This window comes from Anomalospiza imberbis, chromosome 6, assembly GCF_031753505.1.
Source record: "Anomalospiza imberbis isolate Cuckoo-Finch-1a 21T00152 chromosome 6, ASM3175350v1, whole genome shotgun sequence".
Taxonomy (NCBI): Eukaryota; Metazoa; Chordata; class Aves; order Passeriformes; family Viduidae; genus Anomalospiza; species Anomalospiza imberbis.
Genome location: NC_089686.1, coordinates 55018968 through 55040729, shown reverse-complemented (window position 1 = coordinate 55040729; position 21762 = coordinate 55018968). Strand labels below are relative to the sequence as shown.

At 51.8% G+C, this 21762-nt stretch overlaps 2 protein-coding genes across 3 annotated transcripts in view; both read right to left on the bottom strand.

Annotated features, from left to right (window-relative positions):
• Nucleotides 1-425: 425 nt before the first annotated feature.
• Nucleotides 426-8662, bottom strand: LOC137476192 (mas-related G-protein coupled receptor member H-like). Of its 2 annotated transcripts, XM_068194313.1 has the most exons (3): nucleotides 8642-8662; nucleotides 4263-4379; nucleotides 426-1575 (listed from the first exon to the last, which is right to left on the bottom strand). In XM_068194313.1, exons 1-3 carry the CDS (start codon nucleotides 8645-8647, stop codon nucleotides 640-642), a joined length of 1059 nt encoding a protein of 352 aa, XP_068050414.1. In that variant the 5' UTR covers nucleotides 8648-8662; the 3' UTR covers nucleotides 426-639. The 2 variants fall into 2 exon arrangements, with proteins under 2 accessions (XP_068050414.1, XP_068050413.1); XM_068194312.1 differs by lacking the exon at nucleotides 426-1575 and having other exon boundaries at nucleotides 3265-4379.
• Nucleotides 8663-9692: 1030 nt separating this feature from the next.
• The window catches only part of LOC137476195 (proto-oncogene Mas-like), a 35672-nt gene continuing 23602 nt past the window's right edge, over nucleotides 9693-21762 (bottom strand). The window contains exons 2-3 of the mRNA XM_068194318.1: nucleotides 18515-19366; nucleotides 9693-10954 (exon numbers count right to left, since the gene is read on the bottom strand). Coding sequence (XP_068050419.1) covers nucleotides 10721-10954; nucleotides 18515-19255 — 975 coding nt within the window. The 5' untranslated portion in view covers nucleotides 19256-19366 and the 3' untranslated portion in view covers nucleotides 9693-10720. The remainder of the gene's footprint in view (nucleotides 10955-18514; nucleotides 19367-21762) is intronic.

The following is a 21762-nucleotide window of genomic DNA, read 5'->3' as shown; positions in this document are numbered from 1 at the left end:
GGGACTCCCGGCAGTGTCCCTGCCCCTCCTGGCCATGGTGTTCTAGGACCCGGGAGGGAGGAGGAAAGCCCTGCTCCCGTGTGCTCCCTCAGAGCATCCCTCCCACGTGCCGCTGCCCCCTTCTCCGGCAGGATTACACCGGGAGTGTTCCAAACGAGTGTTTGAGATCGCTGAAAAAGTCACCACCAAGGGCATGAGTAAAAAACACATTTAATATTAAGCATCCACACACTGGAGTTCATTGGCCAGGTTCACCAGATAGGCACACCAAAAAAAAAAAAAAAAAAACCCCAAAAAAAAAACCCACCAAAAAAAACCAACAAAAAAACTTAATAAAGAAAATCCAGTGAATGAAACAAGAAATATGTCACTTTTATGGATGCAGAGAAACAGTCAGTGCAAGGTCCCCGTGAGAAATTCCCCTCAAAGCCAGTGAAATGCTCACTCTGGATGCCTTTGCAGCTCCTCACCAGGCGAAGGGTTGGGCCTAGGGGAGTGGAGGGATCTGTCCAGGACTAGTGAGCATTCAAGGATCCTCCGAGTGCAGCAAATGGGAGAGTTCCTGGCTCAGGTGACTCAAGGAAAACCTCAGCCACTGTCCCAGGGTCCTTCAGCAGAGTAGGGGAAGGGATCACAGGCTCAGATCCCCATGTCCATAGCAGCAGCATTGCTGTGGGCAGTGTTTTCTTTTGGCTCCCCAAAGATGCTGAGGAGGGCTTTCCTTAGGGACTGCATGGAGAAGTGCCTCCTGCAGCTCTCCATGGAGCAGTCCCTCCCACAGGTCCCCACCAAGAAACAGATTAAGGGTTTGATGCTGCTGGTGATGCAGGTGAGCAGGAAAACCGCCTGGGAGGACACAGTGTTGTGCTGCTGCAGGAAATTGCAGAGGCTGAGGGGGAGAGCAAAGAGGAGGACAAAGAGCGCATTTAGGAGGATAGCAATGTCAAGTCTCCTGGGTTGCTGCTGCTGGGGGCCAGACGTGACCTTAACAAAGAGGACTGTGCTGGAAATGATCATGGCTGAAGCGAAGAGGAAGAGGTTGAGGGCATACATGGTGATGTGAGCTCCCCGGCAGTGCTCGTGCTCCTGGCAGAGGCACAGGGAAGTAATGGTGACGGTTAAACCGACAGACAAGGCCCATAAGAGGGCATTCACCACCTCCAAAAAGCACTGGGGATGGTGTCTGTCGCACCAGCATGGGCAGAGGATGGATGTGCACCTGTCAGTGCTGATTGCTGTCAGCAAGTACAGCCCCAGGTTGTAGGGGAGCAGTGACAGCAGGAAAAGTATCCTCAAATAAGTCAGGGGCATGATGGTGGAGCAGGACATGTTCTCCAGCAGGTAGAACAGGGTGGAGGGCACCATGAGGAGGAGGAAGAGGGACTCGGCAAAGGCCAGGTCGAAGATGTAGAGCGTGATGGAATTCCTGTGGAGGAGGCAGAGCACAGCCCCGTTCCCGGTCACACCACAGAGGCAGATGAGCAGCAGGACACTGTCTATGGCCATGCTGGTGAAATCTACCTCACACAGAGCATCTCCAGTGCGTGAGATGGCAGGTGGGGACACGGTGCTCACCTCCATGGATGGACACTGGGCAGGCGGTGGGATGTGGCCCTGGCTGTGGTCAGAGTGGATGGGGAGTCAGTGCTTGGAGAATCCAGGGATGGACCACGTGACTCCTCAGCAGCTCCCTGCAGTGGGAAGGATTCAGTGGGGAAGAGTGAGATGTGCAGGGGAGGAAGGTGGTGGAAATGTTGGGGTGGGAGAGGGAGGTGGGAGGTTTGGGCTGTTCAGCAGGAGACTGATAAAGAATATAGAGAATAAACATTTTCACCTCCCATGAAGCTGCTTAAAGACTAACCAGGCAGAAAGATAAAAGGATGTAAAGGCAGACACGCAGGATGATAAACGTGGCTGGAGCCAGTGCAGAAACAGATAAGGAGGCATGCAGTATTTTAGGGGCAAGTTCTGGAACAAGAAGCAACAGTGCATGGCCTGAGGAAATGTTCAAAGTAAGGTCACCGTTAATATCACAGCACTCAGTGAATGAGACCACCAGAGACCCTCCTGAATGATCCTCCAGGATCAAAAAAATGATTCTAGTAGGAGGCTGACAACTGGAAATAAATTTTAAGAAAATTATGTCTATGGTTAGACAAGAAAAACTTTTTAATATCTATGTGTGGTTATGATGGATAAAACCTCTCTTGTAAAGCCTCACCACACAGAGAACAATGAGAGATACTTCTGTCTGTCCTGTGCATGTAAAGAATTCCTGCTTCCTATTGCCTCCTGCTGTGTTTAAAAGTTTATTCAGGTTGATTTCAGTATCACGCCAAATCCCCAGCACTCTCACCATCCCATCCCATCCCATCCCATCCCATCCCAGCCCATCCCATCCCATCCCATCCCATCCCATCCCATCCCATCCCATCCCATCTTGATGCTTCTCTCCATCTCTCAACACAGCCTATTGGGCTCTGCTGCCCTCCTGTCAGGACATTTGGGATCAGCTGCATCCAGACTCTTCCTGACGTCCTCCAGACCCTACCAGAACCCTCTGACCTTTCTGGACCTCTCTGACAACCTCCAGACCCGCCCCAGGGCCGCCTTTTCCCCTACGACAGCCCCGTTCCGGCCCTGCTCCACCTGGGGCCATGAGCAGTGTCTCTGCTTCTCCCAGCCATTCCTGCTTTGTACCTCGAAATAAAAAATTTAGCAAGGAAATAAAATGAACTGCATTTGGCTGCAATGGTATCTCGTGCCTTAACCTTAAGACGGGAGAGATCCCAGCTCGGAGAGGCCCCACTGCCAGGGAGCTTCTGGTCAGCGCTGCTGGGCCCAGGAGAGCTCCAAGGGTCTCCTTTTGGACCGCTGCTTACAGGGCCCCAAGGGATGGGCTTCAGCCACAGCAATGTTTCACCCTGGCCACACTTTGGGCCGGCAACTTTCTGTGAAAGTGTGAGAGCAGGGATGGTGTGGCATTCAGGGAAGTCACATAATTCCCAAGGCTGTTGACAAAAGCCCAGGAGGTCGTTGGCCAGCAGCAGTTGCTGGGAGCAGAGGGTGTTTCTGATCAGCGCCAGAGGAGCTGAGCCCAGGGGCTGCTCCTCAAGGCTGAGGCCTCCCAAGCACGTATCAGAGCCCAGTGCGGCCTGGAAAGGGGGTGGGGGATGCACCAGCACAGGGAGGGTGATCCTGTGGGGATTTATTGATCAGGTCACTCAGGAATCTCTCAGCCACTGTCCTGGGGTCCTTCAGCAGTGCAGTGGAAGGGATCAACAGGCTCAGGCCTCTGTGTCCATGGTGGGATCATTTCCACAGGCAGTGTTTTCTTTTGGCCCCTCAAACACCCTTTGGATCGCTTTCCTTAGGGACTGCATGGAGGAGTGCCTCCTGCAACTCTCCATGGAGCAGTGTCTCCAGCAGCTCCCCATGGAGAAGTCTCTTTTCCAGCTCCCCACCAAGAAGTAGATGAAGGGTTTGATGCTGCCGGTGATGCAGGTGAGCAGGAAAACCGCCTGAGAGGGCACAACCGTGTAACCGAGCTGCTGCAGTAAATTCCAGAGACTGAGGGGCAGGCTGAGGAGTGCAACGAGGACAATAACAATGTCGAGCCTCTTGTGTTGCTGCTGCTGGGAGCCAGGCTTCAAATGAACGTAGAGGATTGTGCTGGAAATGACCATGGGTACAGCAACTAGGAAGAGGTTGAGGGCGTACATGGAGGTGAGAGCCACCCGGCATTGCTCCTGCTCGTGTGACTGGCACAGGGAAGTCACCGTGGGATTGACAGCAATGACAACAAAGAACAAGGCCCGGAACAGGGTTTTCATCACCACCCACAGCAGGCGCTCAGGAAGTTGGCAACCGCAGAAAAACAGGCAGAGGATGGACCTGCACCTCTCAATGCTGATGAACATCAGTTGGTAGAGCCCCATGGTGTAGGTGAACAGTGATAGCTGGGAAAGCAAGCTCAGATACATTTGGGGCATTATAGCAGAACAGGAGACTTCCTCCAGCAGGAAGAGAAGGGCAGAGGGGACTGTGATGATGAGGAAAAGGAAATCAACGCTGGCCTGGTTGAAGGCCACAATATAAGTGGTGGCATGAATGTGGAGGAGCCAAAGGACAGCCCCATTCCCAGCCAGCCCACAGAGGCCGACGAGCAGCGTCACAATGTGTGTGGTCACGCTGGAGACACTGATCTCACACTGACCAGGTCCGTCGGTCGGTGAGGTGAAAAGAGGGGACACGGTGCTCACCTCCATGGATGGACGCTGCGCAGGCAGTGGGATGTGGCCCCTGGCTGTGGTCAGAGTGGATGTGGAGTCAGTGCTTGGAGAATCCAGGAATGGACCATGCAACTCCTCAGCTGCTCCCTGCAGTGGGAAGGATTCAGTAGAGAGAAGTGAGATGTGCAGGGGCGGAGGGTGGTGGAAATGTTGGGGTGGCAGAGGGAGGTGGGAAGGTTGGTCTGGTTTGTATGATATTAATAAATGAGAGAGAAGAAACATTTTCACCTCCCCTGAAGCTGTTTAAAAACTAACTGGGCAGAAAGATAAAAGGATATAAAGTTGTGAACACAGGATGATAAATGTGGCTGGGATTAGTGGGGAAAGTGATAAGGAGGCCCACAGTATTACTGGAGCAAGTTCTGTAACAAGAAGCAAGAGCACATGGCCAAAGGAAAAGTTCAAGGCAGGGTCACTTTTAATATCACAGCACTCAGTGAATCTGAACACCAGAGACCCCTCTCAATGAATCTTGAGGACCAGCAAAGGATGCCCAGCTGGAAGAGGTTGCATGGAAATGAGTTCTAGGAAAATGTGTTTATGTACTAGATAAGAAAAAGTCTTTAATGTCTGTGTATGGTTATACCGGATAGAAACACTGCTGCAGTGTCTCATGACACACACAGAAATGAGGAGAGATCCTTCTGCATGTCCTGCTGCCTAATACTTCCCTTGGTAACAGCATTAGTTGGTGTTAGGAACTTCATTCTGTCTCATCTTGGTATCACTCCTCTTCCCCATCTCTGCTCCCCATCCCATCCCATCCCATCCCATCCCATCCCATCCCATCCCATCCCATCCCATCCCATCCCATCCCATCCCATCCCATCCCATCCCATCCCATCCCATCCCGCTGCTTTCCCAGTTGGAGGCCATTCCCTGGCTGCAAGTGTGGCCTGTGGGGCTCTGCTGCCATCCAGTGGGAGATTTGGGATTGGTGGCACCCAGACCCCTCCTGCCCCCTCCAGCCCCTGCCTGCCTGATGCCTTGGGGTGGCTTCCTAGAAGAGAGGCTAGACAAGGTGAAGAGAATGAAAGTGGGTATTCATCAAAAGCCTTCAAAAGGTGCCCCTTGGGCAGTCAAAGCCTCTGAGAGGGGCTACACCCAAAATGGACAATGGTCACGAGGTTTTCAGACCGATCTAAGTCTGGTCCATTTACAAATCAGGGGGGAATCCCCCAGTTACAGCTTCAGGTAATGAAGTCATTTACCCCCAGTTTGCTCCCCACCCAAGTCACTTTTGCCTACACTTTTTGGGGCCTGAGGCAGGAGAGTGTGCTTGAATTTCAGGCCTAGAGGGATTGTTTTGTCTGACCAAAATGGGAAGACAGTTAACTAACACTTTCCATGGTGTTTAGAGTTATGCACTAATGCAGTACAGGATTTGAAAAATATAAAGGCTAAAATCCTAAGGCATCCAGCCCCCCTCTGACATCCTCTAGAAATTCCCCCCATGCTGCCTTCCCCTCCAGACATCCCTGCTGCTCTCCTGCCCCATACGGGATCCCCAGCAGTGTTTCCACTCCTCCTGGCAATTCCATGCTTCTCCACCCCAATAAACACCAGTGGAGCCATCCCTCAACTGCCTCTTGTTTCTCTCCAAAGGAAGTTGGGGGGCTGGACACCAGGGATGAAGCTCGGGAGGGGTGTCTGCAAGAGAAACACTGCCTCAAAACCTCACGAGGCAGCCTGGGGTGAGCAGCCCATGGGGAGGGACTGGAGTCTCAGGCATGGGGCTGGGAGGGATGGGAAGGACAGGTGGTGGGCGGGCTGCATGGGGAGTGGGATGGGAGGTTGGTGTGGGAGGCGTGGGATGTGATGGAGCTGGTGGGAAGATGTGGTGGGAAGGTGTGGGATGTGGTGGGGCTGGAGAAAAGGCGTGGATGTGGTGGGGCTGGTGACCTCAGTGAAGCCACAGGCAGCAGGCTGATGCCCCACAGAGCCCGTGGTGACAATCACAGGTGTCACCCTGCTCCTGGAAGGGGGTGGCTGTGCTGAGGACCACGGCCTCCTCCTCTCATTGCTGCTGCACCATCGGGGCCTGCTGAGGGGGCAGCTGAAGGCAGCGGAGAGGAAGAATTTCTGAAGGCTGAGAGACCTTTGCACCTGGCTCACAACATTAAAAATTAAAGATCTTTGGGGAGATCGTTGCTGTGACACTCACACAGCACTCACAGGGAATGCTGATCCCCATGGCCATCGTGTCCTTGCCAGCTGTGCCGGTGCCAGCCCAGCTCTGGGCACTGGGGATCATGGCTGCTCCAGGGAGCACAAGCCATGGGTGTGTCCCCTCTGAAACCAAGATGTTTAAGTCTATCAAGAAATTGTGTTGGACTAATAAAAATTTTGAGTCAAAATTGTGAACATATGGGAAATTTATTTGCCATAGACGTGTTCAAGGAAACAATAATTTTTTGGCATTTTTATAGACTGTAATATCCAATATTTTTTTATAGATACTCCCAAATGCACTCCCAAATTTTATTTCATGGTGTAGGTGTGTTTTTTTTTTTTTCTTTTAATTATTACCCGAATATGCTGTCTATCTTAGTTAAATGGATAACCCAGGTTTTTTCCAGCTAAGCAATGTTTTATTAAATTTGATGTATTGGTTAGACAATTACCATTGATTAAGTTTTCTGAGGTGTACAAGCCTAGGAAATGTCTCTCCTATTGCCATTGCAATTTATCTCTTGCAATTTATTAATTAAGTCTCCTGGTATGTATAGGCTTCTTAATTCCTAATTCTCTCAAGATATAATTCTTATTCTAAGACATCCAATTAATTTCTAGTTATATGTTAAATGTTAAAAAATACTTTATTGAATTTTGTTCTCCAACTATTGAATAAGTTCTCTAAGGACTATGGGTCGATAGAGTTTTGTACTGACACTCAGGCAAGTCAGATCTAAATCAAAATCAGCTAAAAAACCACAGTCAAATATGCTCTGACTAATTAAACATAATTCATTATGAAATTTCGAAACAATCACAAAATTCCTGGCTAAATTCCTGGCTAACCTGGCTAATTCCTGACCTCTCTGTCCCCTCCCTCCAGCCACATTCCCGGCTGGCAGCAGGAGCCAGAGGAAGCTGGGAAGCACTGGCAGAGGGGGCGAAGGCAGCTCAGGGTTCACGGTGCTGTTTATTGATATCAGACCTCAGTGGGATGCAGGTACCAGGTGCCAGGGAGAATTTTGGGATCACAGCCCTGTTGGGAGCGATCCTTTTGAGGCTCTAGGACCCATGAGGGAGGAGCAAAGCCATTCTCCAATGTCCTCCCTGCAGAGCACCCCTCACACATGGGCCCTTGGCAATACCCCTGCTGCCTTCTCCTGCAGGAATAAAGGTGAGAGGGTCATCCTAGGTCACTGCCCCATGGTCCTGCACTGGGGCATTTGAAGGGTTCAGCAGGCTTAGTCCCCTGTGTCCCTGCTGGCATCATTACTGTGTGCAGTGCTTCCTTCTGGCTCCTCAGAGACCTTGTGGAGGCACTCCCTGAAGGACTCCCTGCAGCAGCGCCTCCAGCACTTTGTTACTGAGAAGCAGATGAAGGGGTTGATGCTGCTGTGCATGCAGCGAACAGGAGAACAACCTGGGGGGACACAGTGGTGTAGCCGATCTGCTGCAGGAAATTCCAGAGACTGAGGGGGAGAGTGAGGAGCACAGAGAGAAAGACAATGATGTTGAGCCTCTTGAATTGCTGCTGCTGGGAGCTACCCTTGAGATGAATGAAGAGGATTGTGCAGGAAATGACCACGGATGGAGCAAAGATGAGGAAGTTGAGGATGTGGAGGGAGATGAGAGCCCCCAGCAGCCCCCTTGTGTTCCTGTGACTTGCACAGGGAAGTCACCGCAGAAATGGCAGCGATGGCAGTGATGGAAAGGGCCCAGAGCATGGCACTCACCAGCACCCATGGCAGGTGCTGGGGAAGGTGGCAGAAGAGCCCACGTGGGCAGAGGATGGACCTGCACCTCTCAATGCTGATGGCCGTCAGCCGGTACAGCCCTAGGCTGTAGAACATCACAAAGAGGAGGAAAAGGAAGCTTATGTCTGCTGGGGACATAATGGCAGAGCAGGCCAAATCCACCAGCAGGAAGAGCAGAGTGGAGGGGACCATGAAGATGAGGAACTTGATTTTGGCCAGGTCAAGGATGTAGGCAGTGATGTGTTTCATGGTGTCCCTCTGGATGTGGAACCTGAGGACCCAGAGGACAGCCCCATTCCCAGCCAGCCCACAGAGGCAGATGAGCAGTGTCACACTGTGTATGGCCACACTGGGGACATCTGTCTCACACAGACTGTCTCCCTCAGTGAGTGAGATGGCAGGGGGGGACATGGTGCTCACCTCCATGGATGGATGCTGGGCAGGCAGTGGGATGTGGCCCTGGCTGTGGTCAGAGTGGATGTGGAATCAGTGCTTGGAGAATCTCGGGATGGACCACAGAGTAGCTCCTGCAGTGGCAAGGATTTAGTGGAGAGAAATGAGATGTGCAGGGGAGGAGGGTAGTGGAAATTGTGGGTTGGGAGAGGAAGGTGGAGGGTTGGGATGTTCAGCAGGAGACACAGAAGGGAAGCACAGGGCAGAGGATGAGGGAGCTGGGGAGGGCACTGCAGTCACTGGGAGAGGGTGGCAGGAACAGAGGAGCTGCTGGAGGAGAGGAAGTTGGGGTAGGGAGGAAGGAAAACATTCCATTGACTTGTTCCCTGTGAGGGAGCAGCAGGCAAAGGGGTCTGATGAGCTCCAGATGAGCCGTGCTGCCTGGTACCTCTTGCCCTTTTGGAATCCATATCCCAGAGTGGATCATCTCAGGTCAGTTACATGCAGAAGAACATCCCCAGATCTCCAGGAGCTCCCCACTCCTGTCCCTCTGTGCCCTGTGCTGGTGTTGCTCCCCAAGATTCAGTGGGGTCACAGGGCAGACAGAAGTGGTTTTACAACTTTGGCTGGGTCAGAGTTACATAGCCTTAGAGTTTTTGGCACAAATAAAAAAAAAAAAAAAAAAAAAAAAAAAAAAGAAAAGGCTTTTCCTTGTGAATGGCTCCTCATTTCCTCCTGATTAAAAACACTTCTTCCCAGAAGAATGTCCATTCTCTGACTGCCTTCCCTTTCCCAAAAGGGGATGGTTTCTACCATTCCTTGTTTCTCTTCCCTGAGGGGTCATTGTCCCTCCAGCAGCAGAGGGATGCTGGAGGTACTGGCTGCACTGGAATGCTGGAAATGCTGGTAGTCTTGATATAGCAGCTGTGTGTTTCTCAGAATCAACTCCCAGTATAGTAATACCTCCATCATCATTGCCAAAACATGCTCTGAGCCAAAGGATGCTGAGCTGCTCTCCATTCTATCCCCACCCCATCCTCATCCCTGCTCCCCTTCCCCAGCCCCACCCCATTCTCCATCCACATCCCATCCTATGACATCTCTCAGCTTTCACAGACTGCAGCCACTCCCCCGTTCCCAGCGTGGCCTGTCAGGCTCTGCGGTCCTCCAGTGGGGAGATTTGGGGTTTCTGGTACCCAGACCCTCTCCAACCCCCTCTGACACTGCCCTGAGCCCTCCAAAACCGCCTCCAACAACCCAGACTGTCCCCAGGACCCCCTTTTCCACCCAACAGTCACAATCCTGCCCCGCTCCACCCAGGAACCCAAGCAGTGTCTCTGCTCCTCCTAGCCATATTGTTCTAAAACCCAGAAGGGAGGAGAAAAGCCCAGCTCCCCTGTGCTCTTGAGAAGAACACAATATGATAAACGTGGTTGCAACCAGTGCAAAAACAGATTAAGAGGGCTGCAGTGGATATGGGGCAAATGCTCCCTGCGAATCGGTTTGCATCTCCTCACTGTGCCAAGGCTTGGGCCTCGAGCACTGGGGGATTGGCCCAGGAGCCGTCGGCATTCAGGGGTCACCCAAGGGCAGCAGACGGGAGAGATCCCAGCTCGGAGAGGCCCCACTGCCAGGGAGCTTCTGGTCAGCGCTGCTGGGCCCAGGAGAGTTCCAAGGGTCTCCTTTTGGACCGCTGCTTACAGGGCCCCAAGGGATGGGCTTCAGCCACAGCAATGTTTCACCCTGGCCACACTTTGGGCCGGCAACTTTCTGTGAAAGTGTGAGAGCAGGGATGGTGTGGCATTCAGGGAAGTCACATAATTCCCAAGGCTGTTGACAAAAGCCCAGGAGGTCGTTGGCCAGCAGCAGTTGCTGGGAGCAGAGGGTGTTTCTGATCAGCGCCAGAGGAGCTGAGCCCAGGGGCTGCTCCTCAAGGCTGAGGCCTCCCAAGCACGTATCAGAGCCCAGTGCGGCCTGGAAAGGGGGTGGGGGATGCACCAGCACAGGGAGGGTGATCCTGTGGGGATTTATGGATCAGGTCACTCAGGAATCTCTCAGCCACTGTCCTGGGGTCCTTCAGCAGTGCAGTGGAAGGGATCAACAGGCTCAGACCTCTGTGTCCATGGTGGGATCATTTCCACAGGCAGTGTTTTCTTTTGGCCCCTCAAACACCCTTTGGAGCGCTTTCCTTAGAGACTGCATGGAGCAGTGCCTCCTGCAACTCTCCATGGAGCAGTGTCTCCAGCAGCTCCCCATGGAGAAGTCTCTTTTCCAGCTTCCCACCAAGAAGCAGATGAAGGGTTTGATGCTGCTGGTGATGCAGGTGAGCAGGAAAACCGCCTGGGAAGGCACCACCGTGTAACCGAGCTGCTGCAGTAAATTCCAGAGACTGAGGGGCAGGCTGAAGAGTGCAACGAGGACAATAACAATGTCGAGCCTCTTGTGTTGCTGCTGCTGGGAGCCAGGCTTCAAATGAACGTAGAGGATTGTGCTGGAAATGACCATGGGTACAGCAACTAGGAAGAGGTTGAGGGCGTACATGGAGGTGAGAGCCACCCGGCATTGCTCCTGCTCGTGTGACTGGCACAGGGAAGTCACCATGGGATTGACAGCGATGACAACAAAGAGAAAGGCCCAGAATAGGACACTCATCATCATCAAAAGCAGGCGCTCAGGAAGTTGGCAACCACAGAAAAACAGGCAGAGGATGGACCTGCACCTCTCAATGCTGATGAATGTCAGGCGGTACAGCCCTATGTTGTAGGAGAACCGTGACAGAGAAAAAAGCAAGCTCAGATACATTGGGGGCATTATAGCAGAGCAGGAGACTTCCTCCAGCAGGAAGAGCAGGGCAGAGGGGACCATGAAAATGAGGAAGAGGAAGTCGGTGATGGCTTGGTTGAAGATGAAGTCGGTGATGGCATTAATGTGGAGGAGCTGGAGGAAAGCCCCATTCCCAACCATCCCACAGAGGCCGATGAGCAGAGTCACAATGTGTGTGGTCACACTGGAGACACTGATCTCACACTGACCAGGTCCGTCGGTTGGTGAGGTGAAAAGAGGGGACACGGTGCTCACCTCCATGGATGGACGCTGCGCAGGCAGTGGGATGTGGCCCCTGGCTGTGGTCAGAGTGGATGTGGAGTCAGTGCTTGGAGAATCCAGGAATGGACCATGCGACTCCTCAGCAGCTCCCTGCAGTGGGAAGGATTCAGTGGAGAGAAGTGAGATGTGCAGGGGCGGAGGGTGGTGGAAATATTGGGGTGGGAGAGGGAGGTGGGAGGGTTGGGCTGGTTTGTATGATATTGATAAATGAGAGAGAAGAAACATTTATCACCTCCCCTGAAGCTGCTTAAAAACTAACTGGGCAGAAAGATAAAAGGATATAAAGTTGTGAACACAGGATGATAAATGTGGCTGGGATTAGTGGGGAAAGTGATAAGGAGGCCCACAGTATTACTGGAGCAAGTTCTGTAACAAGAAGCAAGAGCACATGGCCAAAGGAAAAGTACAAGGCAGGGTCACTTTTAATATCACAGCACTCAGTGAATCTGAACACCAGAGACCCCTCTCAATGAATCTTGAGGACCAGCAAAGGATGCCCAGCTGGAAGAGGTTGCATGGAAATGAGTTCTAGGAAAATGTGTTTATGTACTAGATAAGAAAAAGTCTTTAATGTCTGTGTATGGTTATACCGGATAGAAACACTGCTGCAGTGTCTCATGACACACACAGAAATGAGGAGAGATCCTTCTGCATGTCCTGCTGCCTAATACTTCCCTTGGTAACAGCATTAGTTGGTGTTAGGAACTTCATTCTGTCTCATCTTGGTTTCACTCCTCACCCTATCTCTGCTCCACTCCCCATCCCATCCCATCCCATCCCATCCCATCCCATCCCATCCCATCCCATCCCATCCCATCCCATCCCATCCCATCCCATCCCATCCCATCCCATCCCGCTGCTTTCCCAGTTGGAGGCCATTCCCTGGCTGCAAGTGTGGCCTGTGGGGCTCTGCTGCCATCCAGTGGGAGATTTGGGATTGGTGGCACCCAGACCCCTCCTGCCCCCTCCAGCCCCTGCCTGCCTGATGCCTTGGGGTGGCTTCCTAGAAGAGAGGCTAGACAAGGTGAAGAGAATGAAAGTGGGTATTTATCAAAAGCCTTCAAAAGGTGCCCCTTGGGCAGTCAAAGCCTCTGAGAGGGGCTACACCCAAAATGGACCATGGTCACGAGGTTTTCAGACCGATCTAAGTCTGGTCCATTTACAAATCAGGGGGGAATCCCCCAGTTACAGCTTCAGGTAATGAAGTCATTTACCCCCAGTTTGCTCCCCACCCAAGTCACTTTTGCCTACACTTTTTGGGGCCTGAGGCAGGAGAGTGTGCTTGAATTTCAGGCCTAGAGGGATTGTTTTGTCTGACCAAAATGGGAAGACAGTTAACTAACACTTTCCATGGTGTTTAGAGTTATGCACTAATGCAGTACAGGATTTGAAAAATATAAAGGCTAAAATCCTAAGGCATCCAGCCCCCCTCTGACATCCTCTAGAAATTCCCCCCATGCTGCCTTCCCCTCCAGACATCCCTGCTGCTCTCCTGCCCCACACGGGATCCCCAGCAGTGTTTCCACTCCTCCTGGCAATTCCATGCTTCTCCACCCCAATAAACACCAGTGGAGCCATCCCTCTACTGCCTCTTGTTTCTCTCCAAAGGAAGTTGGGGAGCTGGACACCAGGAATGAAGCTCGGGAGGGGGCATCTGAAGTGGCTGCCTGAACTCGGGCTAGCTCTTAGAACTCTGGTGCCACGCCAGGAGTGGGGAACTGCCTCCTTATGGGGATTTACCAGGGGCAGAACCTTTAGATCCACTTCCTCTAAGGTGCCAGACACAAACCATGACAGGGACCAGGCAAAGGAGGGCGGAGGAGGCTCTCCGTCTTGAGATTCCACAAGGAACAGCTTAATCCAGGTGAAGGGATCAGGACAAAAAGCCTCTAGCTCTATTGTGCAAGGGGTTTTGTGCAGATACAAGTCAGGGGGAGGATACAATCAGTTAACCAAGAGCGAATCCTTAGGGGAGAAGTGAGGGGATTTCATCAAGTGTCTGGGACCAGTTGGGGTAGGAGGGTGGAGAGGATGGGTCACATGGGCCAATAGGGCTTCAAGGAGTAGGGGAATTCCAAGGTGTGTTGCAGACAGGGATTGGCCCAAGGTTTAAGTGGCACAGAAGGTTCAGTAATCAAGGGCTGGGTTGCCTTGACAGGCAGGGAAAGAGCTGGAACAATAGGCAGGGAATGGCATAAGGGACAGCTTTGAGGGAAGATAAAACCCAGGAGTAAACCAACTCGGGGAGGACATGGGGGTACAACAGGATGAACCACTTAACAAGGAATCAATAAAATAAATTCGAACTGCAACAGGTGTCTGCAAGAGAAACACTGCCCCAAAGCCTTACAGGATGGCCTGGGGTGAGCAGCCCGTGGGGAGGGACTGGAGCCTCAGCATGGGGCTGGGAGGGATGGGAAGGATGGGTGGTGGGTGGGTTGCATGGGGAGTGGGATGGGAGTTTGGTGTGGGAGGCATGGGACATGATGGAGCTGGTGGGAAGATGTGGTGGGAAGGTGTGGGATGTGGTGGGGCTGGAGAAAAGGTATGGGATGTGGTGGTGTGATAAACGGGCCAGGAGACCAGCTCCTTTTTAATGTCTTTATTAAGTGATCGGCTCTGGGTGGGGGCCCGAGGGGTCGCGCACACCGCCTCTGCTCCCGTTGGCGAGACAGAGGAGCAGATGAGCAGTTTTGCTTCACAGCAGAACTGGGGCTTCCATCCTCATGGGCATGCCTAGGAAGACATCTTCCAGCTCGTTGGCTAGGGTCCTCATTCTAGTCCAGTTCTACTTAGGTGATGTTGACGTTTAAAACCTTGTTGGTGGAGTAGAGGGACTTCCCACCAGTAGGTCCAGTCACTTAGTTCTTCAAATTTTGGGTTGGCTCATCATTTCTAGGGTCTTTTGTTGGATTTTCTTGAGCTTTTCTTAATTTGCATATTCCTGGGAATGTTTCCGGCCACCATTTTGGGGAGCAGCAGAGGCAATACCTGATGTAATGAACAAAGTTTCCAGGTGTTCCCCAGAGAGGCAGGCAGGGCCTTCCTAATTCCTGTGGCAATGCTGGAGTGACTGCTGGCTACCGATATCGAAATGTTAATTAGCTAATTGCTCTGTTTGTTTTCTCTAAACTACCTAGAGATAACCTGCCTCCCCCCACCACACCGACATTCTGGGACTAAAATGCAAATAAGAAAACCCCCTGGGATCATGGGAGTATTTTTTTGTGGATAAAGACACCCCTAAATAAAGAACTAAACACGGTAGAGGGGGATAGACAAATGCCCTAGTTGAGAAAGAGGGAAACAAATCCCCTGATTGACTTTTGTCCGTCACCATCACCAAAGAGACTAGACTAGAGTAGGCTGAGAGAAGCGGAGATCAAAAAGACAGAGGCCCCTGGGGCCGCCACTAGGGAAGAAGTGGGGACAGCTGTTGTTCTGGACTTCAGCAACAGACTCTGCACTCTACACCTCCTCACCCTTTGGCCACCGGTTGTGCCACAGGGAAGAAGAAGGGACAGCTGCTGCTTTGGACTTCAGTGTGCATGCCTCCTCCTTCCTTTCACTTGGGAGAGCTACAACGATGGTTCATTTCAGTCGAGATTCAATAAGGGTACAGGTAAGGGGGGGTACAATCAGGGTGTATGTAAGGGAGTTAACAGTGGGGGTACAACAAGGGTTTAACAGTTATCAACATAATTAGCTTATTACGACTTTAAGTGCATTAACAGCTCTAACCACATTAACTTGTGAACTTGTTCATAAGAGTGGGGCTGGAGAAAAAGTGTGGGATGTGGTGGCGCTGGAGAAAAGGTGTGGATGTGGTGGGGCTGGTGACCTCAGTGAAGCCACAGGCAGCAGGCTGATGCCCCACAGAGCCCGTGGTGACAATCACAGGTGTCACCCTGCTCCTGGAAGGGGGTGGCTGTGCTGAGGACCACGGCCTCCTCCTCTCATTGCTGCTGCACCATCGGGGCCTGTTCAGGGGGCAGCTGAAGGCAGCGGAGAGGAAGAATTTCTGAAGGCTGAGAGACCTTTGCACCTGGCTCACAACATTAAAAATTAAAAATCTTTGCGGAGATGTCTGCTGTGACACTCATGGAGCACTCACAGGGAATGCTGATCCCCATGGCCATCGTGTCCACGCCAGCTGTGCCGGTGCCAGCCCAGCTCCGAGCACTGGGGATCATGGCTGCTCCAGGGAGCACAAGCCATGGGTGTGTCCCCTCTGAAACCAAGATGTTTAAGTCTAACAGCAAAAGCACATTAGACTAATGACAACTTTGAGTCAAATTTGTGAACATATGGGAAATTTATTTGCCATAGATATGTTCAAAGAAACAACACTTTTCAGGCAATTTATAAAATATAATATCCAAGATTTTTTATAGATATTTCCAAACGTGCTCTCAGTTTATTACACCATGGTATATGTGTTTTCTTTCTTTTAATTACTAGCAGAATATGTAGTCTCTCTTAGTTGAAAGGATAATCCAGGTTATGTTCAGCTAAATAATGTTTTATTGACAATGTTGGCAGTGCTGGTGAAGAACCCCCACGCCCTGCCTCTGTGCACTGTCAGTGGGAAGGAGGGAGGGGTTGGGGGAAAGAAAGGTGTTTTAAACTTTTATTTGACATCTCATTATCATCCTCTGACTCTGTTAATAAAAAATTGACTTAACACCATTACATTTGAACCTTTTATTTTCCTATTCTTGGAGGGTTTTTTCTCCCAGTTCTCCTCTCAGTTCATGAGGCCTTTGTTAATTTTTGTCTCCTTCTCCTCTGCCCAGCTGAGAGCAAGAGCAGGCGAGCGAACAGCTTTCGCGGGTGCCTGGCGTTTGGCCAGTGCCAAACCACAACAGGCTTGCAACCAGGTTATCAGCATCAGAGGCCACATTTCTTACTGCCAATACTCTTGATGATGCAATTAAAGCTGTTGGAGACCAGAATCTGGGGTGCTGTCGTGCCCCATCCAGCTCTTCACCAGAGCTCATCCTCCTCCTCCCCAGTCTTGGGAATACTTGTGGTTGTTTTTCCCTTATCTCACCCCTTTGCAAGCAGGGACACCTTCCACTAGGCCAGGTTGCTTCAAACCACCATCCAGCCTGGCCTGGAACACTTCCAGGGATGGGGAGGCCAGAGCATCTCTGGGAACCTGTGCCAGGGCCTCTCCACCCTCACAGGGAAGAATTTCTTCCCAATATTCCACCTAACCCTATTCTCCGGCAGTGGGAAGCCATTCCCCCTTGTCCTGTCACTTCAGGCCTTTGTCTTTGTCTTTGTCCAAAATGCCTCTCCAGTTCTTGGGGCCTCTTTAGGCTCTGGAAGGGGCTCCAAGGTCTCCCTGAAGCCTTTCCTTCTCCAGGCTGAACACCCCCAGCTCAGAGACCTCAGTGAAGCCAGAGGGAGGGGGTTGATGCCCCGTGGAGACAACGGTGACAAACACACATGTCACCCTGCTCCTGGAAGGGGGTGGCGGTGCTGAGGACCACGGACTCCCACTCCCCTTGCAGCTGCACCATCCGAGCATGCTGAGGGAGAGGCGCAAGCCAGGGGAGAGTAAGAATTTCTGAAGGCATAAAACCACTAGCACAGAAATCAGTAAAACCCAGGTTTAATAATAAATAACAGCACAGAAAAGTGCTGTCCCTGTGTGTGTGTTTGTGGGTGTGTTCAGCTGTGCATGACAAAAGGACAGTGAAGGTAAGGATAAAAAGGCAAATGGCCTAAAAGCTTTACAGCACTCAAAGTTAACAGTACTTCAGTTATACATTAAATTTAGCAATTCAGCAGAGAAACAACCTTTAACCTTATTTATGCCTGATACTTCCTTGCAGGCCTGACCCACTCAGATGTCTCAGGCACCACAACACCTGAGAGAGCAGCATTTCCCCCACGTTTGCCAGAGCAGATGCACACGTGTGTGCACACAGAGAGGAAGAGTCAGTGCAAGGTCCCTGTGAGAAATTCCCCTGGGAGGCAGTGAAATGCTCCCTGCGGATCCGTTTGCATCTCCTCATTGTGCCAAGGCCTGGGCCTCAAGCACTGGGGGATCGGCCCAGGAGCCGTCGGCGTTCGGGGATCACCCGAGGGCAGCAGACGGGAGAGATCCCAGCTCGGAGAGGCCCCACTGCCAGGGAGCTTCTGGTCAGCGCTGCTGGGCCCAGGAGAGCTCCAAGGGTCTCCTTTTGGACCGCTGCTTACAGGGCCCCAAGGGATGGGCTTCAGCCACAGCAATGTTTCACCCTGGCCACACTTTGGGCCGGCAACTTTCTGTGAAAGTGTGAGAGCAGGGATGGTGTGGCATTCAGGGAAGTCACATAATTCCCAAGGCTGTTGACAAAAGCCCAGGAGGTTGTTGGCCAGCAGCAGTTGCTGGGAGCAGAGGGTGTTTCTGATCAGCGCCAGAGGAGCTGAGCCCAGGGGCTGCTCCTCAAGGCTTAGGCCTCCCAAGCACGTATCAGAGCCCAGTGCGGCCTGGAAAGGGGGTGGGGGATGCACCAGCACAGGGAGGGTGATCCTGTGGGGATTTATTGATCAGGTCACTCAGGAATCTCTCAGCCACTGTCCCAGGGTCTCTCAGCAGTGCAGCGGGAGGAATCAACAGGCTCAGAGCACTGTGTCCATGGCAGGATCCTCTCTGTGGTCAGTGTTTTGTTCTGGCTCCTCAAAGACCCTCTGGAGGGAGAGCCGGAGGGACCCCATGGAGCAGGGCATCCAGCACCTCCCTGCCACAAAGTAGAGGAAGGGTTTGAAGCTGCTGTTCATGCAGGCAAGCAGGAAAAAAACCTGGGAGGGCACAAGGATGTAACCAAGCTGCTGCAGGAAATTCCAGATGATGAGAAGGAGAGTGAGGAGCACAGTGAGGACAATAACGATGTCGCGCCTCTTGGGTTGCGGCTGCTGGGAGCCGCACTTGGCCTTAATGATATTGATTGTGATGAAAATTACCATGGGTGCAACAAAGAAGAGCAGGATGATGGCATACATGGATATGAAAGCTGCCCGGCAATGCCCCTGTTCGTGTGACGGGCACAGGAATATCACTGTGGGAAGGAGAGTGAAGAGAGCAAAGAAGGCCCAGCGTTGGACACTGTCCACTACCCAAAACATGCGCAGAGGAAGTTTGCAGCGGCAGCAGAGCTGGAAGAGCTTGTCCATATAGTATACAGGGTTGCTGGGCATCAGCCAGTACAGCCCCCAGTACCAGGAGACCACTGAGAGCTGGAAAAGTAAATTCAGGTACAGCAGGGGCACGATAGGAGAGCAGGACATGTCCTCCACCAGGGAGAGCAGGGTGGAGGGGACTGTGAGGAGAAGAAAGAGGAAGTCAACGACAGCCACGTCAAAGATTTTAGAGTTACAACTTTTCGGTTGAAGGACCCAGAGGACAGCCCCGTTCCCAGCCAGCCCACAGAGGCAGATGAGCAGTGTCACACTGTGAATGGCCACGTTGATGACATCTGTCTCACACAGATCGTCTCCTTCAGTGGGTGAGATGGCAGGTGGGGACATGGTGCTCACCTCCATGGATGGATGCTGGGCAGGCGGTGGGATGTGGCCCCTGGCTGTGGTCAGAGTGGATGGGGAGTCAGTGCTTGGAGAATCCAGGGATGGACCATGAGGCTCCTCAGCAGCTCTCTGCAGTAGGAAGGATTCGGTGGGGAGCAGTGAGATGTGCAGGGGACGAGGGCGGTGGAAATGGTGGGGTGGGAGGTTTGGGCTGTTTGGCAGGAGGCTGATAAATAACATAGAGAATAAAAATTTTCAGTTCTTCTGAAGCTGTTCAAAAGTAAAGTGGCCAAAAAGATAAAAGGATGTAAAGGCTGGCACACAGGATGATAAATGTGGCTGGAGCCAGTGCAGAAACAGATAAGGAGACCTGCTGTGGTTTTGGGTCAAGTTCTGGAAGAAGAAGCAACAGCGCATGGCCAGAGGAAAAGTTTAAGGCAAAGTCACCTTTAATATGGCAGCATTCAGTGAATATGACCACCAGAGAGACCCCACCCTTAATAAACCTCCAGGATCCTGAAAGGACTTCCATGATGAGGTGTATGCATGGAAATGAGTTCTAGGGAAGTGGTGTTTATTTATTAGATAAGCAGCACTTTTCAATGTCTACACGTGGATATAATGGATTAATGTAAAGTCTCACCACAAATGCAATACAAGAAGAGATCCATCTATGACCTGTGCAGGTAAAGAATTCCTGCTTCCTCATGCTTTGCATTCTGTTAGAAAGTTTGTTCAGACCCATTTCAGTATTGAGATACAGCCGGAATGCAGACGAGAAGAGAGAGGACCTGGGGAGGGCACAGCAGTCACTGGGAGAGGGTGGCAGGAACAGAGCAGCTGCTGGAGGAGAGGAAGGTGAGCTAGGGAGGAAGGAAAACATTCCACTGACCTGTTCCCTGTGGGGCAGCAGCAGGCAAAGGGGTCTGTGCAGACCAGTGGCACTTCCTGGTACCTCTTGCTCCTTTGGGATCCATGTCCTAAAGTGGCTCCTGCTAGTTCAGTGACATGGAGGGGAAAGTGCCCAGATCACCAGGAGCTCCTCACTCCCATTCCTCTGGCTCCTATCCATGCCCTGTTCTGATGTTGCTCCCCAAGGCTCAGTGGAAACATGGGGGAGGGGGGGAGTGAAAAATTGCAACTTTGCCTACTTCAGAAATTCAGGTCCTCTGAGTTATTTATCTTGGATGTGTTTTGTGTTTTTTTTTTTTTTTGTTTTGTTTTGTTTTTTTTTTTTTTTTTTTTTTTCCTACAGAGAAAGTGGCTTTCTTCAGGTGCTCTAAAAGAAGATTTTTGTGATTGGCTCCTCTTTCCCTCCTGATGAGAAACCCTCCTTCCCTGCAGAATGTCCCATTCTCCAACTGCCTTCCCTCTCCTGACAAGTTTCTCGCATTCCTCATGTCTATTCCCTGAGGGATCACTGTCCCTCCAGCAGCAGGGGGATGCTGGTGGTGCTGGATGTGCAGGTGAGGCAGCTGGGTGCTTCTCAGAAACAACTCCTGTTATGGGATGGGCTCCGAGATCATTGCTAAAACATGCTCTGGGCTGAGGAAGCACAGCTGAGCTGCTGAGGAAGCTGAGCTGCTTCCTCCTCCTATCCTCATCTGATCCTCATCCCTGCGCCCCATCCCCATTCCCATCCCTATCCCCATTCCCACCCCTATCCCTACTCTCCATCCTCACCCCACCCGATCACATCCCTCAGGTTTCCCAAATGGAGCCGTTCCCCCACTCCGAGCATGACCTGTCAGGCTCTGCTCTCCTCCAGTGGGGGGATTTGGGATTGCCGGCATCCAGAGCTCCTCCAACCTGCTCCGACCCTCTCCTGAACCCTTTGAAACTGCCTGCAACACCCCAGATTGTCTCGGGGGCCCCCGCCCCACCCCAACAACCCCGATCTTCCCTCACTCCACCAGGGGCTCCTGGCAGTGTCCCTGCTCCTCCTGGCCAGAGTGTTCCAGGACCCAGGACAGAGGAGGAAAGCCCAGCTCCCCAGGACTCGGCAGCAGAACACAGAATCACAAATGTAGCTGGAGCCAGTGCAGAAACGGATAAGGAGGGCTGCAATGGTTTTGGGCTAAGTTCTGTAACAAGAAGCAAGAGCACATGGCCAAAGGAAAAGTTCAAAGCAGGGTGACCTTCAATATCACAGCACTCAGTGAATGTGACCACCAGAGACCCCTCTGAATCCTCCAGGACCAGGAAAGGAGTTGGAGAAGGAGGTGGATGCCTGGAAACATGTCCTAGGAAAGTGATGATTATGTATTAGATAAGAAAGACACTTTAAAGACTCAGTGTGGTTATGATGGATAAAACCCCTGTAGTAAAGTCTCACCCCAAACAGAAATGTGGAGAGTCACTTCTGTGTGTCCTGTGGAGGTAAAGAATTCCTGATTCCTAATGCTTCCCATTGTGTTGGAAAGCTTCTACCAGCTGATTTCAGTATCACTACCAATACCTATCTCCACCCCTCTCCCTATCCCATCCCATCCCACCCCATCCCATCCCATCCCATCCCATCCCAT